The following is a 16,273-nucleotide window of genomic DNA, read 5'->3' on the forward strand; positions in this document are numbered from 1 at the left end:
TATGCTCCTCATTTGGTTTTTGCATAACTCTGAGACTATTGCTATGTGCTTTTGTTCCAGTTTGTATAGAGTGTAATTCAAAATGTTGGTGGCTTGTTGGACGCAATATTATATATATATAACCCGCTTTTCATCCACACCACATCGATCTAAGACCTAGCCCTACTTTATATTTCGAACAGGAGAACAAGAACACATTGAACATGCAAAGCTCCTTAATTGTCATAATCATGACTTCCTCCTACATTTTTGATCACAGACCTATATAGGTCCTTATCTACACAAGATCCGACGATGCAGACACAAAAAGAGCAATGAACAGGAAACCTCTTGAAAACAACTCCCTCGAAAACAAAACAAAACACATCTTTCATTCGCTGACTTCACCTGCATCCTGGTAGTCTTCCATCCTGCAGACCAAACCCTCTGTCAGGCTGTCGTGAGTTAAACATGGCAGCTGACATGCGTGAAGCAGGCAATCTGATAAGGTGGCGACAATGCAGGGATGCATGTCTCCTCTCCCGTCCTCTCTCTATCTGCCAGGGGAAGCAGGTATATCATGTGTTTACTTTTTCCGATTCGTCATGACCGTAAAAATTTCTGCGATCTATGATCGTAAATCGCAAGACTCGTGGTTCGAGGGTTGGCGGGCGGAGAGACCGTTGGTCGAAGATGTAGCAGCATTTTGATTTGCGTATTTTCCTCGACGTAACAGACCTCTTTCCCTGAACCTCCCCATTTCGAACTGGGACATCATTCAAGGAATTGCTTTACTGCTGAACGGGCTCAAGGGTGTTACCACTGTAGAGAAATAGATAGTCAGCATATGCCATCAAAGTATTACTAGGCCTGTAGAACTTACGCAACAATGTTGGCCCATCCAATGAGACGCCAGTGCTTCTCAATTCTGCGAGAGATGGCGATCTTCTCGCCAACTTCCGTGCAAGCGGGGCTGGTCAAGCTGAGCTTAGCGGCATCAGCCTTGACACCGAGAACCTTAGCACCGGTGGCAGTAGAGCCAATGTTGACCATGAGAACCTCGTTCTTGGCGAGCTTGGCAACCTTGGCCTGCTTGCCGTCGGCGGTCTTGACACCGAGAAGGCGGCGGAGCAGGAAGTAGTTGACCTCGATCTCAGTGTAGATAGCAGGGAGACGGCCACGGTGACCCAGGACGAAACCGACGAGACGATCGGCACGGCAAAGCGTGGGGTCGACACGGGTACCGACACCGATAAGACCACCGGGAACGGCGAACTTGAGGTCGTTGTGCTCGGCAAAGAGGGAGACAATGCGGGAGAAGATGGGACGGCACTGGATCTTGCCCTGCTCGTCCTTGGTGACAAGACCGGGACGGATCTCAATCTCGTCGTTCAGCTTTACGACACCGGTCAGGATGGAACCACCAGCAACACCACCCTTCAGCTCGTCGATCTCGGCGCCGGGCTTGTTGACATCGAAGGAACGAATGATCATCATGTGGGGAGAAGCCTCGAAGTTACGGGGAGGAATGGGGATGGTGTTGACAAGGGCCTCGTTGACGGCATCGATGTTGTACTTCAATTGAGCGGAGATGGGAATAATGGGGGAGCCATCAGCGACGGTACCACGAATGAACTTGAGGATCGACTGGTAGTGCTCGAGCGCACCTTCTTCGCGCATAAGATCGACTAGAAGAATGCGTTAGAAAATGAATAGAGGCATAAACCGAGATTGAGATGGGACAGATACCCTTGTTCTGGAGAATAACGATGTGGCTGAGTTTCATGATCTCAATAGCAGCCAAGTGCTCCGAAGTCTGGGGTTGAGGGCAAGTTTCGTTTCCGGCGATCAGGAGGAGAGCGGCGTCCATAACAGCGGCACCTGAAAGCATAGTGCTCATCTGCGAAGCTTGGGTTAGACACGAATCTCAAAGAACAGGGAATCCATAAAAGGTGGAGACTAACGAGAATATCGTGACCGGGGCAATCGACGAAACTTTGGGGAACCAAATGTTAGCTTATGTTCGACGCAGAAGGACCTTAAGATCGAGCCTGATGGGCGGATCAGGAGTTAAATGTACCTGAGATGACGCTATATCAAATGTTAGCTTGCTATCAGCAGAGAAAGCCCTATAATCGGGCAAAGGACGAGAAACATACCAACAAACGATAACGACCTGTGCATCCATCGCGCTCACAAGGAGGATCGACCTCCTTCTCACTCTTGAAACTCTTGTAGCATGTTGGCCGGGGGCATTCGGGGCTGTCACACTTGTAAATCTTCGCGTTGGCGTAACCGAGCTTAATCGTAATATTGCGCTCAAGCTCGTTCTTGAAACGAACAGTTTGCACCTCCGAAATAGCCTTGACGACAGTCGATTTACCGCTAGACAAATATTAGTAACTCGGAGGAAGAAAAGGTCGGAAGAGGGAATCTAACTGAGCGACGTGACCGATAGTACCTATAAAAATCCCGTTAGTCAATCTGGTGCCCGGAAAAGAACAAATTCACAGAATGTGCATTTTGGAGCGCAGAACCAGTTCCGCTGGGAGTCATCTGTTGCCCGCAAAAATGCCTCCCAACAAAAAAGGTCGAAACACAGTCACAATCCAACGATCACATACCGATGTTCTGAGTGGCTTGTCTGCAAATGATCTCAGGCGACAAAGGAGTCAACTTGGACAGATCGAGGGTCGAAGGCTCGGGCTGCTCGGGGAGTTCTGGGCGCATATGCTGGGGAGCAGGAGCAGAGGTCTTCTTCATCGCGGACTTGACGGGCTTCTCCTCAAGAGGTTCCTGGTCCTCGACCTCGCCGCGGGCGTTGTGGGCGTCGAGCAAAGGCGAGCCGGGCTGGGACCCCTCGTCGGAGAAATCGCCGTTGGTAGCCATGATTGCGAAATAGAAAAAAATCGATTCGCGAAAGGGAGAGAAAAGGTGGAGGGTGGAAGGTGGTCGGGTGAAAATTGCTTCCGATACTGATGAAAGAATGTAGGTGGGGGGGATTGTGTGCAGTGGAGAGCCACTCGGGCGGTGTCTAGATGGCAAGATACTCTACACTTGTATAGCATCAATGCTTGATTGTATTTCTGTTTTTATTTTATATGGTGTGTAGTTTGTAGTTTGCCGAATTAATTGTGGACTTGGAGAAATTCCAAAATAAGGGCGTGTAGGGAAAGGTTACAGTAGAGAACTTATTTCTATGTTTCTAATGCGTCAAACTTTTGCTCATGAATACATTGCCGTTGTTTTATCAATGGTACAAAGGGTATAACAGGTGAGAGCCACGTATTACTCGTCGTCGCTGTCACTGGAGTCCTCCTCCTCGTTCTCCGAACTCTCCTCCTCAGAGTCAAACAGTGTAGATGGGTCATCTGCAGGCAACATGACAAAAGATGCTAAGCAGGTGATGCGGTTACCAGTCTCATAGGTAGTCAAAACCCTTCCAATCTGAGCATTCGTATCCTTTGCCTTTGCAAGGTCCTTTCCGGCGGCCTTCCATACACGAACCACTCCATCGCTGCTGCCGGTCACAACCAGGAAGTCATTGCGGTATTCCTTTGCTTGCTCTTCCAAGCCGAGGATCTCAAAATCCTTGATGCGGCCAGCATAGCCAGCCTGCTTTCCACCAAGCTGAGCAACGGGGGTGGCATGGGGGATTGAGCAGTCGGGATCATTCTCTGGTTCTTTCAGATCCTTGGTTGAGTAGAACATCACCCGGCCATCTTCTGTGGAAACTACCAGGAAGTCCTTCTTCTCATCACCCTCCACAGGCAGAGAAACATATTTCATCTGATGAAGTTTGCTCCGAGGTCCCGGAACAACTCTGCACTTGGGAGTTGAGTCCTGTGGCTGATAGTCAGAACCTGATTCGACAAAATACTAAGCAAGAAACTTACAATTCCAAAAACTACTGCACCCCATTCAAATGCAACGGCAAACTCCTCTCCTGGTGAGTCCCAAACAATGCGGCGGCCTTCGCCGCTGCTAAATCTCGACTCGTTAACACCCATCAGCACCTCCCTGGTAAAGTTCAACACTCCGGCCTTTCTGCCGGTCACCAGGTTCCACAATCTCATACACCTCTCACCCTTGCCAAGAGTCAGCATGAGCTTCATACTGGGGTGCACTGCAAAGTGGTTCACTCCAGACGGAGCACCGCCGAGTGGTGCGGTATCACCACTTGGCCGTCCTTGAACTTTGGGGTTTGGCGCTTTAATAGTTGAAACGACAGACCAATCACGGGTCCTGGAGATAGAGATAGTGTTGTCTTCACCAGCAGCAAGTAGTTTGCTTCGCGAAGGGAAACTCAAGGAAGTTAGGCTGGCAGTGTGATGCAGCAAGGATCCTAGTTCGCGATTCCGGGGATTTTCGAGGATTTTGTTTCCGGCGAGGGTGGGCACGGAGGGATAGTCGTCATTCACAGCAGGAGGAGCAGCGGAGATGGAGTACAAGTTGATACGTTCATCGGTACTACCGCTAGCTAGCATCACTTTCTGAGACTCGGCAGAGTCGGTGACCTTGGGCAGTGGTGACAATGCAAGACAACGGATTGCAGATCCATGGGCCTCGAACAAGAAGGTGTCCACACATTCAAACTTGGGAGAGTCAGCCTCAGTCTTGGCCTTCAGGCTGGCAGCTGGGATTCCTGCTGTGAAGCCATGCAGGACCCGCTCATAGGAGCCAGTAATGACTTGCACAGTGAGAGCCGCATCGGGGGATTCTGATGGCGTTGGGGCGGATTTGGTAGTCTTGGACGAAGGAACAGCAGGCTTGCCCTCCTTGGGGGCATCGGTTCTCTTGCGTTTAACCATGACTGTATAGCAATGCTTGTTTGATGTCGAAGCTTGGGGTGGATAACTTTTTTCTTTTGCTTTTCTGCCGGTAGTTTATCGCCGCCCGATAACATGTGGAGCCTTGGAGCCTTGGAGCCTTGGAGCCATATGTATGAGGTGTCTTTTAATGCCTGATACACCAGGCCAGAATTATGCTGCCTCAGGTGTCAACGTTACCGCAAGCGGAGGAATGAGACGATTACGCATTACATGCGATGTTACTTGGTGAGAGAAGCCAGTTCCAACTCCCATAAACACCTGATAGCTCATCGAATATTACATTTCTAGTGGTAATCGCCCTTATTGAGTTCCCCTAGACCTAAGGGACGAAGTACCAGGTACTTGGCAGACCCGTGTAATTTTTGTGAGGGAGCGAGTACTGTACCCAAACCACCCACCCGTCCTTTTTCCCAAACATTTTTTCCATACCGTAACCTCATTTTCACCCCCTTCAAAAGAAGACTCTGCTCTCCATCACTTCACTCCCTCTCTCCATCATTTTTATCTTGTCCGAGCGATTTTTTCCATCTGGATGACCTCGCTCAATCCGTTCCCCTTGTTCCCGCGTTAATCGGATGCTGTGTTCCCAAGCTAGACTCCATGCTCCGCGACGAGCTCCTTCGGTCTAAAAACGATGAGATCGCGTAAGTATTAATTATCTGTCGCGTATTTTTTGATGTTTGAAGGCTCGAAAATGAACCTTTTACTGACTTGGTGGCTAGAAACTGTTTGTCGCGCCGAAAGCGCAAGCTCAGCGCATTGTATCTAGCCACGGTCGGGTTTGGCGCGACCGAGGACTCGCATTACCAGCAAAAGGAACGAGCATTTCTCGACGCCAACGACCTCTCCAAGTGAGTACCTTGTCTACATTACTCTACTCCTCTATTCCCCATTGCAATTATTTAATTTGGTGATTTAATGCCGCAATGCTGATGCCCTATACAGAGGTCGATACTTCGATGAAGCTACGCTTCCACTGCCTGCCCATGCGCATGCGCGTTCTCCAACCAGAAGCTCAGTCTCCCCGACAACAGCTTCTGGTACCAAGACCAAACCTATTACCGAAATTACTCCCCCATCAACCTTCGACGGCGGTGTCCCGCAAGTGACCGAACCGATCCAAAGCGAAACACCCGCACCGGCGCATCCTGGAACTGCAGCTCCCAATGTCGCGCCTACTACAGGAGACACAGATGGAGCACGTCGGCCATCTGTGCCAACCATCTACAAACCGCCAAAGGATCTCGAACTGCTACCGACGACTGCGCCAGCCCCCCAATTCTCGCGCGATCAGAAAGGCAGCGCACCAGCCTTCGATGCCAATCAAGATGGAAACGAAGCCAAGGTCTCTCGCACAAAGATTGCTGCAACAGGTGCTCCCTCACTGGAGATCCCCTCCGACACCCACCGAAGGAAAGAGGCACGGCCGTCTCTGACTCTAGGGCCCTCTAATACCGAACAACCTCTTTCACCCGCCTCCTCTATCGACCCTTACTCTAATAATACACCCGTACCGGCCGCCGCATCACCCGACACAAGCCCTGCAGAAGAAGTGGCCGAGGATGCTGAAACAATCAGTCGTCCACACAAACATGACCGATCACGATTAAGCTTGGTCCCGTCAACACCCGATGAGCAATTGCGCCTCGAACAAGCCAGCTCGATACAAGAGAGGCCCGCAGATGTCAATGCCGGTCTGCCTTCCTCGAACGAGGTAATCAAGGAGAGCGCAGGAGCTGAAGACGCGCAAGATGAAATGGATATCGACCAAGCCGCTCCCGAGTCTGAAGTGAAGCTCCCAGCATCAAAATCTGTGTCGCCATCCACAATGGACGTTACTGCTGATTCTGTTACACCTGTCAAGAAACCGTCATTGTCTATCCCTCCTTCTCAGCCTGGATCGTCACAACCAGAGCGCATGACTACCCGAGTTTCGTCGGGAGCTATCCGACATAAGTCTGTTTCTGAGATTCTCGGAGAGACTCCGCGGAGTCACCATGAGAGAGTCCCACTCACACCCTCCGAGCAAGGCTCCCCCGATTCTGTTGCCAGAATGCGCTTCAAGGACCGAAAAGACCGAGAGAAGGAGAGAAGTCGACTTTCAACAGTGGTTTTCCCTAAGCAGCAGCCCTCTCAACCTGAGTCTACAGACTTGCTGCACAGAGACATGGATGCGGTTGCCAAGTTGAACGAGGAACAAGATTATCTGTTCACGCTATTCTTGAACCGAGCCTACGCTCCCCCACGAGGAACAAACCTCAATACTCTATTGGCGTCCGCACACAAGACATTGAGTACCAACAACCATTTGCTTGAATACCAAGAGTCCATGGATTGTCGTACTTTACGGCGCATTTACGCACTTCAAAACGCCAACCGGTGGCCCTTGCGGCAAATGAAGCGTTCCGTCGAACCTCCCCGCCAAGGATCACATTGGGATGTAGTGCTGGATCACATGAAGTGGATGCGAACTGACTTCCGAGAGGAGCGCAAATGGAAGCTTGCTGCCGCAAAGAGCTGTGCCGATTGGTGTGCCGAATATGTCAACAGCGACGAGGAACACCGGGCTCTACTACGTGTTCAAACGAAGATTCCTTCGCCAACCTTGGCCGAGAAGGATGCAGCAAAGGCCGGTCCCAGTCCGCCTTCTGAGGATACTGGCGATGAAGCATTTGGTGGCTCTCATCCCACTCCGGACCTTATTCCATCTGCCGAGGAGGAGTCGGTCAGTGACGGATTCAACGATGAGCCCAGACACGACCTTCAAGACACTGTGACTCCTGCCGCTATCTTCTCCCTAGGCTCGGATGAGTTCAACTTCTCAATTAACATGACTCCTGCTGCTGAGAAGCTGCTAGACGAATTGCCGATATATGGGCCATTGCAAATGACCCCTGGGACGAATGTACCGAACTTCAAAGCACCCCCTGATTCAGTATGGAAGACGGAGCTTCTGCCTGTCTCCAAATTTGCGTCGACCAAGATCACCTTCCATGATGACGAACGTCCTCGCAAGCGGAGCAGATATGACTTCTCCCAGTATAACAATGATTCCGAGCATCGCATTACCGATCTTCCCCCCGAGCAGACTAATGTCGCCCTTTTCCGCCCCGAGAACAAACCCATCCGGGATCGCATTCACCCCGGGCATTCATTCCGGCCTCCAACCGAACACCCAATGCCATCTGTTGGGTTCTTTGAATCACGTCAGTCATCACAGTGGACTTATGCTGAGGATGATGAACTGCGACGCTTGGTCAAGGAGTATTCCTACAACTGGTCTCTAATTTCCAGCTGCCTAACTCCATCGTCTATTTTTACTTCTGGCGCTGAGAGACGGACTCCTGGGAATGTTTCGAGCGATGGGTGGGACTGGAAGGTCTTCCGGCTGATATGTCCAAGACACAATACTTCCGGGCCTACCACCAGAGGCTTGAAACCGCTCAACGTACCGTGCTTGCTCAGCAGGCGGCTGCTCAACAACAGCAGCAACAACAGCAGCAACAACAGCAACAGGGCAACAGCGGTCCGCCTCAGCCACCTATCCGCCGGAGGTCCACACAGCCTATTCGTGTTGACAGGAGACGGTCATCGAAACATCTTGCTTTGCTTGATGCCATGCGTAAGCTGGCTAAGAAGAGGGAGACTATGCTTCAAAAGCAGCAGCATGGTCAGTTTTAACTGAGATTTTCAAACACATTAACACTGACATTCTATATAGCTTCTCATCTCGCTTCATTACGCAAGGCCAATGAGGCTAATCAACCCAAGCCCCCGATCTCATCGCCAGCTGAATTCAGTCGGCTGAAGTACGACAGAGAGATGAAGTTGCAGGAAAGGCAAGAGCAATACCGGCAGCAAATGATTGCGCAACAGAGAGTGAGTACCCCTTGATTTCCACAAGAGAGCTTTTTCTTTTACTAATCTCTCATCTAGGCTAGTCTTGCAGCTCAGCGTTCCGGTCAAGCGCCTAACCAGCCAGCGGCAAATGCCCCAGGGCGCAGCAACACGAACATGCCTTCCGCCTCCAACCCCAGCCTGCCAGGTGGTACTCCGAATGGAGTGCCTAATGGCATGCAGCCTAGTGCCGGTGTCAATCAAGGCCGCCCTCTGCCAATGCAAAACATGCCGGCGGGCGCACAGTCAAACGGCCAGATGCCCAACGGTATGGCTATGAAGATGATGCCCAATCAAATGCAAGGAACAGGCGCGAGACCTGGTATGGCGATGCAAACATCCCCCGATAACACTCGCGTCATTCGAGAAGCGAATCGATTGCAGGAGCAGCAGCGCCTTCTCCAATCTCGGCAACAACCGCAAGGTCAGCAGCAATTCCACAACCAGCAATTTTCATCCCAGGGATCGCCGAATCTGAACATGTCAAATGGCACCCCCAACAATCCAGCCATGATGGCCGCCATGCAGGCCCAAGGAGGAATGCAGAGCCCATCGTTCCACGGTGGCACGCCTCAAGGCGTATCAACCCCGTCGCCTCGTATGGGTCAGCCGAATCCTCTTTCGAGCGGCATGGTGCCACAAATCAGTACGATCCAAAGCCAGATCCAGCGCAGCAACCCGAATATGCCCCCTGAGCAGATAACTAAGTTGGCTACTGATCGACTCAATCAGTACCAACAGTCGCAACAGCAGCGCTTGTCCCAACAGGCCGCGATCAATGCTGCTGCGGGTAGCATCAATGCGAATGCCATGAACGCGAATTCTGTGCAGGCTAATTTCCAAGTTCCCCACGATGGCAATTTCCAGACTCCTTCGGCGCCCAACATGGCGAACGGTAATTCCGGGATGCAGGTCCCCCAAAATCAGGGATTTTCCCCGATGATGCGGGTTCCTCAGCCTGGCCAACAGAACCGCGCTGGCCCAACTAGCTCGCCCGCCATGAACGGAGCTGTCACCCAGCCTAGCCGCAGCGCCACCCCTCAAACCCAACGCAGTGGCAGTGCCCAAGCCGGCGTTCAAGGCTCCAGCAAGAGCCCGCACGCCCCAGCAGCCCAGACAGCAACCAGCTGAAGGACCAGCTAAAGCAGTCTTCGTGGCACACTGACGCATCTGTCACAACCTCCTCCCTCCCATTCTACCTTCAACTGTACATACTTACACCACACCTTACTTTGATTTATTACCCCCTCTTTGTCCTCCATCCTTTCTTTCTCCTACCTCCGTTGATTCGGATTATCGCACTACACCTCGCGCTACCCTTTATCTACCCTATCCCTCCCCCTTTGACTCCCGTTTGCGTGCTCTTATTTCTTTACCGTTCGAAAACCTCGATGTTCCCTCAATATAGCGGACTCGATATGCACTGGCTCCTTTTTACTTACCAGTGCTTCTCTTTTTTTTCTGGGTCTGGGCTTGTATTATTGATAGGATTAGGCGAAACCTCTGGGGCGGACGGATTCTAGGAATTGAAATGAATTGTATGATTAGTTTTGAACTTGCCTTTCTCCCTGTAAGGTTTTGTATTTGTCTCTACGGGTATGAAGTACGAGTAAGTAACCGCTTGATCACTGTGGAACCCCATGTACGATGGATGTGTTGTGATATGATCAAAGGCGTACGAACGGGGACGTTAGGCTTTGTTGGAAGGTGTGCTGCTCTTGAAATCATGAAATCTATTTGCAATGTAGAATAAAAACAACGGAGAAAGAATAAAACGATACCAATACCAAAGCTTCAGCGTTGACCCATTTCAGTGTCCGACAACAGTATATGAGCAGAATTGCGCTCCCCCATACGCTCATCGAACATACCCATCTTGGTGAGGTAACGAGCCTTCTTAATAAGTCGACCAGGATGATAAACCATCAGCACAAGCATAGTCAAAAACATTAAAAAGGCATCAAAAACATAGATATAAGCCTCCTTAGTATTGACATCAGCCGTTCGACCAGCACCAAACTGTATAGTCCGCACCAAGTTTCGAAGCATCAACGCAAAACAAGAGACATAGATCGCCACCATATACCGCTGCCAATGAAGACCAGGGTTATGGTTAATCAGAGGCGTAGGCATTTGCTGGAGTCGTCGATGGAACTTCGCCGTGATGTAGATGAAGATGGCGAACACGACCAGGGAGAAGATCAGTCCGGCCAGAACAACCTTTTTGCCGATATCCATGACCTTGGCATCCCCGGTGACTTGGACACCAGCACCGCCAATTTGTGTACAGAATGTGAGAACATCGTTCATGACAAAGACAAACGTGAGCCATTTGACTCGCATGCTTGACAGGTGTTCGGCGTCGAAGGAGCGGATTACACGACCGAGGACCATGTAGACTGTAGCGGCGATGAGTGGCGGAGCGCACATGATGAGCATTTCCTGTAATGCCCATGACTTGATGTCCGTTCGAGATTCATGCGACCATGCTCTGCCGTAGTAACCGAATGCCTCACCTGGTGTGTTGGTTAGCCCTAAAGCTTCTATTCTTCTCAAGGGAATTGAGTGGGGTTCATACATATTCCACCTAGCACTAGAGGTATAAAATATGCAGCACGGAAGGGGAACATCAGCACTAAATGGACGATTGTTGAGATTCCGAAGATTGCCACGAAGGCATAGCCGGCTGAGGCAGACGGTGTATAGGGATAGAACTCGACCCAGGGATCGGATCCATTTACGCCGGGGTGGTAAACGATATCCATGTTGGGACCTTGGGGAAAGAGTATGGTGTATTTCCTTCAGTTTTACTACTGAGAAGTGGCCTATCTTTATAGATTGAAGGGTCTTTAGGTCAAAACAGCATAAGCTATTTCTAAATTCCCTATCGGGCAATTTGCGAACGAATACGTCTGGATGTGGGGCATCGTGGTCCACTTGGATCAGACTTTGCGGTTTATGCTTCTTTTTTACCGCGTAGAGGTTCATCCTCGATGTATTTTTGGAAACGCCGACATATGGACGGGGCAGGCTAGCAATTTATAACTTGGTAGGAGCAAATAAAGCTTTTAAGCAGAAACAAATGGTGCGGTGGTGCGGGTCTTGGGTCAATATGGCTCGTCGGGAAGTAGAGCGTGGAGTAGTTGCTGAGCTTGTTTTCCTGTCGGTCGCTCTAGAATGTGTGGTATTGTCTGGCATAATCGGCTACATGTAGCATATAATACCCCAGGACACAATATTCCAGATATCTTCTTGAACATGTTGACCATCAGGTTAGGGCTGGCGGACAGAAACGGAAATCTAAACGCGAATACGCAGAAACTTCCTGATTAGGCTCCGATCCCCAGTTTCAGACATCCAAGAATACTTCTAGTATGGCACGCATTGTCATCCCTCGATTTATCTTCAACCTAACCTAAACAATTGCTTGTTGCCTGCTGAAGATCTTCAGCATTCAAATCTGTCTCTGGACCGGTACATTTTTTAGTGGAGCGCCATAAGATCATCGTATTCGTTTTATTGTCGGCTTTTTGCACTCTTCTTTTTAGGTACAAGAACTGTTAATCCCCATCTCACTTCTTGCCATTGAATTCTTCAGTTACGTATTCCTTGTTTGGTACTGAAGCATTGTATATTCGACATGCTGCGATTCCTTCATCTTGCTATTATTTCGCTTCTGGCATTGACTGCCACCTCATCCGCCGCACCAGATTGCAAAACTTCACCTGCTAATTCGACGTGGCCGTCCCCAGAGGATTGGAATGCTCTTAACCAGACTATTCATGGAAGCCTCATCAAGACGGCTCCTGCTGGCTCCTCGTGCTATCCGGGCAATCCCCTCGGCTCCGCTGAAAACTGCACAAATGTGAAAGACCATTGGTCCTATGCAGCCTATCATGCAGCCTGGCCTGAAAGCATTGATTACTCTATCTATGCAAACAACTCGTGTCTACCCCCGGAGTAGATGGATACTCCAAAGACAAAGGGTGTAGTATCGGAGGCCTGCCGCAGTATATCGTGAATGCCACGTCCGAGAACCAGGTTGCCACTGCAATGCAATGGGCATCCCGAAGAAACATTCGAATTGTCGTGAAAGGAACAGGACATGATCTTGGTGGCCGGTATGTTACTTTCTTTTGGACTTCCTTTCTTTCTGACTCCATTTTGGTCTGACTTCAGTATCCTGACTAACTCTTCAACAGCTCCACTGGCGCTTATGCACTTTCCATCTGGACGCACAATTTCAAAAATATTGAGAGAAGACGTACCTGGAAGGTGCCTGGAAGCAACGCTACCCAGGATGTTGTTATCTGTGGCAGCGGTAACAACTGGGGATCTGTCTATACTGCAGTACACAAGATGAACCGGACAGTGGTTGGTGGCGAGGATGCCACGGTAGGCCTCGGTGGCTTGATACAAAACGGTGGACATGGTCTTCTTTCAAGCCATTATGGTCTTGCGTCAGACCAGGTTTATCAAGTTACTGTGATCACGACTGAGGGCAGACGCTTCGTCGCCAATGACGTCCAAAATCAAGACCTCTTCTGGGCTGTTCGTGGTGCTGGTGGAGGTCAGTATGGAGTCATCTCCGAATTCGTGTTGAAAACATACCCTGTTCCCGCCAACGTGGTAGCTGGCGGGCTCGCGTTCAATCCCGCCCAGAATTCGATTGCTAGCGGCCAAGCATCTTGGAATGCGATGGCCGAAGCAGCAGCCCAGATCCCTGACCTGATGGACAATGGACTCACAGGAACTGTGCTTGCATTGACCAAGAAGAAGGCTATGTCATATTTAGGACTCACGCAGGAATTGCCAGGCGTTTCGGCTATCTTCAGTTTGACTGGCTTCAACATGACCACTAAAGAGATGAATGCCACTCTCAACCGACTGGCTGATCAGCTCAGCGTTGGAAATGTCAACATTACGCTCCAATCACCCTCTTCCCAAGGCTACTGGTCATCTACCAAGCCAGACCCTCTTACCAGCGCCAGCAGTGGAGCCGTCAGTTTAATGACTAGTCATCTTCTGGGAAGACGTGAGCTTTCGAATATCGCAAAAGGAAGACTGGTCACATATCTCCAAGACATCATGGTCGCCCAGGATCCAACTGCAGGCTCAATGCTTCTGTTTGGACTGCAAGCCGGAAGAGGAACAGCCAGTGTGCCCGAAGAAAGGCGTGGAAGTACTCTTCCGGCCTGGCGTACAGCCTACGCTCATACAATGGCTTATGGAGTTTCTGTCAATGCTACCGCTGACCCGAGTCATGCATTGAGAGCCGGAGCAGACTGGTTAGATGCTACGCAAGAGCCTGTTTGGAAGGAATGGGCACCTGAGAGCGGCTCTTATATGAATGAAGGCAATCCTTTTGCCAGCAACTGGAAACATGACTTCTATGGAGAGAATTATGGCCGTCTTCTGGAGATTAAGCACAAGTATGACCCCACTGGGAGTCTGTTTGTCTGGAGTGGAGTTGGGAGTGATGAGTGGACCCATGATCTCAACAGTGGTCTGCTGTGTCGGGTTTGATTTTGTATATGTTGGAAGACGGAGCAGCTTGTACAATATGTATAGCAATAGGTCAAACATTGAAGTCAGCTAGAAATTCAAAGGATCATCTGTTGTGAAGTTATACTTCGCCGGTGTTAGGCGCAACCTTTTTTGCCACCGCCCGGTTTAAGCTCTCGAGATATCAGCTCCGCCTTCCTCTGGTATCTCTTCTCAAGCATTCTAAGTTTCTTAAAAAACACTTGGGACTGTCATGATGTCTTCACGCGACCACAATGGAGACGGGCAACCCTCGCCCAAGCCCATCTCCCTCTCTCTTTCCGGCTCAAATGCTCCCTCGAAAAAGACCGGTTTCAACCTCCAATCCTCGAATCGCGGCCGTGCCACCGACTCCCCAGCAGCTAAAGGCCGGTCTCTCCCTCGGCGGCCTCACCAACTAGCGCACGGCGATGACTCTGACGAAGAAGAAGCCGCCCCGGTTCACGAAGAAGTCTCAGGCTTCGACACGCATACTGGTGGCGCGATTACCGTTGACGGACAAGCGGTCGACGATAAAAACCAGCCACTGGTAATTCCAGTTACAAGCAAGAACAACTGGCGCGACCGAGCAGGTGTCAATGTGAAGAAGGGCAAGAATCTGCTTCCCCGTGAAGTGCAGGCTATGCAAGAGGCGGAAAAGAATGGACAAGCACCCGGTGGAGATCCCACGGTCGAGACAGATGCGCCGAGCATGGCATACGGTCTGAGTTTTGCGCAGCAGTCCGAAGCTCAGGAAGACAAGGGCGCAGCGAACGATGATCAAGCTATGCCCGATGCGAAGCCTGTTGCGACCAAGCCTCTTACCGACGACGAAATTGCCATGCAGGCGCTCATTCGCGAGACCAAGGGCGACGTGGAGCGGAGAACTGATCTTGTGATTGAGTCAGCTACAAAGGACGAAGATGAAGCCCCGGTTCACTACAGCGAGACCAGCTCTTTCCGGACAGATGTGGCTTCGCGACCAGAGTCTGCTACTTTGGATGCCTACAACGCCATTCCGGTGGAGGAGTTTGGTGCTGCGTTGCTACGAGGAATGGGCTGGAAGGACGGCCAATCTATCGGAAAGGGTAATTATGGTGGCGCCGCGGCTGCTGAGAAGGCGAAGAATGCCCGTGTCCCCGAACGACGACCTGGATTTCTCGGTATTGGCGCAAAGGATGCATCTGGCGGCAAAGGTGCTGAAGCGGAGCTTGGCGCTTGGGGTAAATCAGCCATGCGCAAGGCATCCAGGAAGGCAGGCGAAGAGAACGGAAAGGCAGAGGGTGTATATATGCCCGTCACGATGCGCAACAAGAAGACGGGTGAGCACCTTACCGAGGAAGAGCTCGAGGCCCTGAAAAAAGAGGCAAAAGCTGCCCCCAAGGAGGACGACTGGCGCGAGAGACGAGACCGCAACCTCGAAAAGAGCGGACGGGACAAGGACCGAGAATATCGCAAGCGTGATTATGATGACGAGGATCGCTCCCACCGGAGAAATGGGTCTTCACGCCGTGACCGCAGTCTATCCAGTGGCCGCCAATCCTCCAGGCGATCCCGGTATGATGACGACGATCGAAGCAGACGGGACGATCGTTCCCATCGCGATCGGGATTATGACCGGGATCGTCGCCGGGACCGCCATGATGGTAAAGACCGACGGAGAGACCGCGATCGAGATCATGAGAGAGATCGTAGTGATCGGAACAGAGACGATAAGTACAGCAGTTCACGCTCGTCCCACTCATCTCGACATGACCGGGACCGAGATCGCGATAGCGACTCTCGTCGCAGCCGTCGCGACGATTGAAAATATCAATTACTTGAACGGGAAATTGGGAGGATGTTGTATATCAGAACTTGCATTACACGAGATGCGCCTGACCACCATTCGGCCATTAACAAGTGTTACAAAAATAGCGATACCCTGGACAATAAAAGTGAAGAGTGACAAAGTAGTGACAAGAAATCCTATATCGACGTGAAGATGGCCAGCTACATGTACTCTGTATGTAATCATTTTTTCTAGAAACCGAGATCGAAGA

At 50.8% G+C, this 16,273-nt stretch overlaps 6 protein-coding genes across 6 annotated transcripts; 3 read left to right on the top strand and 3 right to left on the bottom strand.

Annotated features, from left to right (window-relative positions):
- Positions 1-770: 770 nt before the first annotated feature.
- N7446_000585 (translation initiation factor eIF2 subunit gamma) lies at positions 771-2,868 on the bottom strand (the record flags this gene model as incomplete). The annotated part of the gene is made up of 8 exons (XM_058509352.1): positions 771-801; positions 863-1,667; positions 1,729-1,879; positions 1,944-1,974; positions 2,060-2,070; positions 2,139-2,364; positions 2,419-2,440; positions 2,604-2,868. 8 exons carry the CDS (start codon positions 2,866-2,868, stop codon positions 771-773), a joined length of 1,542 nt encoding a protein of 513 aa, XP_058378331.1.
- A 325-nt stretch (positions 2,869-3,193) lies between these two features.
- Positions 3,194-4,819, bottom strand: N7446_000586 (putative 60S ribosome biogenesis protein Mak11). Its single transcript, XM_058509353.1, has 2 exons — positions 3,876-4,819; positions 3,194-3,822 (listed from the first exon to the last, which is right to left on the bottom strand). The coding sequence occupies exons 1-2, from the start codon at positions 4,788-4,790 to the stop codon at positions 3,268-3,270; spliced, it is 1,470 nt and encodes a 489-aa protein (XP_058378332.1). The 5' UTR covers positions 4,791-4,819; the 3' UTR covers positions 3,194-3,267.
- A 342-nt stretch (positions 4,820-5,161) lies between these two features.
- eaf1 (MYB and HSA domain protein) lies at positions 5,162-10,319 on the top strand. Its single transcript, XM_058509354.1, has 6 exons — positions 5,162-5,455; positions 5,498-5,662; positions 5,757-8,190; positions 8,214-8,481; positions 8,533-8,690; positions 8,748-10,319. Exons 1-6 carry the CDS (start codon positions 5,412-5,414, stop codon positions 9,837-9,839), a joined length of 4,161 nt encoding a protein of 1,386 aa, XP_058378333.1. The 5' UTR covers positions 5,162-5,411; the 3' UTR covers positions 9,840-10,319.
- A 183-nt stretch (positions 10,320-10,502) lies between these two features.
- Positions 10,503-11,473, bottom strand: N7446_000588 (RTA1 domain-containing protein; the record flags this gene model as incomplete). The annotated part of the gene is made up of 2 exons (XM_058509355.1): positions 10,503-11,224; positions 11,287-11,473. 2 exons carry the CDS (start codon positions 11,471-11,473, stop codon positions 10,503-10,505), a joined length of 909 nt encoding a protein of 302 aa, XP_058378334.1.
- Positions 11,474-12,348: 875 nt separating this feature from the next.
- On the top strand, positions 12,349-14,234 carry N7446_000589 (putative isoamyl alcohol oxidase; the record flags this gene model as incomplete). Its single annotated transcript, XM_058509356.1, is given in 3 exon segments — positions 12,349-12,655; positions 12,673-12,829; positions 12,911-14,234. The coding sequence occupies 3 exon segments, from the start codon at positions 12,349-12,351 to the stop codon at positions 14,232-14,234; spliced, it is 1,788 nt and encodes a 595-aa protein (XP_058378335.1).
- A 235-nt stretch (positions 14,235-14,469) lies between these two features.
- spp2 (spliceosome ATPase-activating subunit SPP2) lies at positions 14,470-16,038 on the top strand (the record flags this gene model as incomplete). The annotated part of the gene is made up of 1 exon (XM_058509357.1): positions 14,470-16,038. One exon carries the CDS (start codon positions 14,470-14,472, stop codon positions 16,036-16,038), a length of 1,569 nt encoding a protein of 522 aa, XP_058378336.1.
- Positions 16,039-16,273: the final 235 nt, after the last annotated feature.

The sequence above is a fragment of the Penicillium canescens genome (genome assembly GCF_028828765.1).
Source record: "Penicillium canescens strain IBT 15451 chromosome Unknown utg000001l_segment0_segment0, whole genome shotgun sequence".
Lineage (NCBI taxonomy): Eukaryota > Fungi > Ascomycota > Eurotiomycetes > Eurotiales > Aspergillaceae > Penicillium > Penicillium canescens.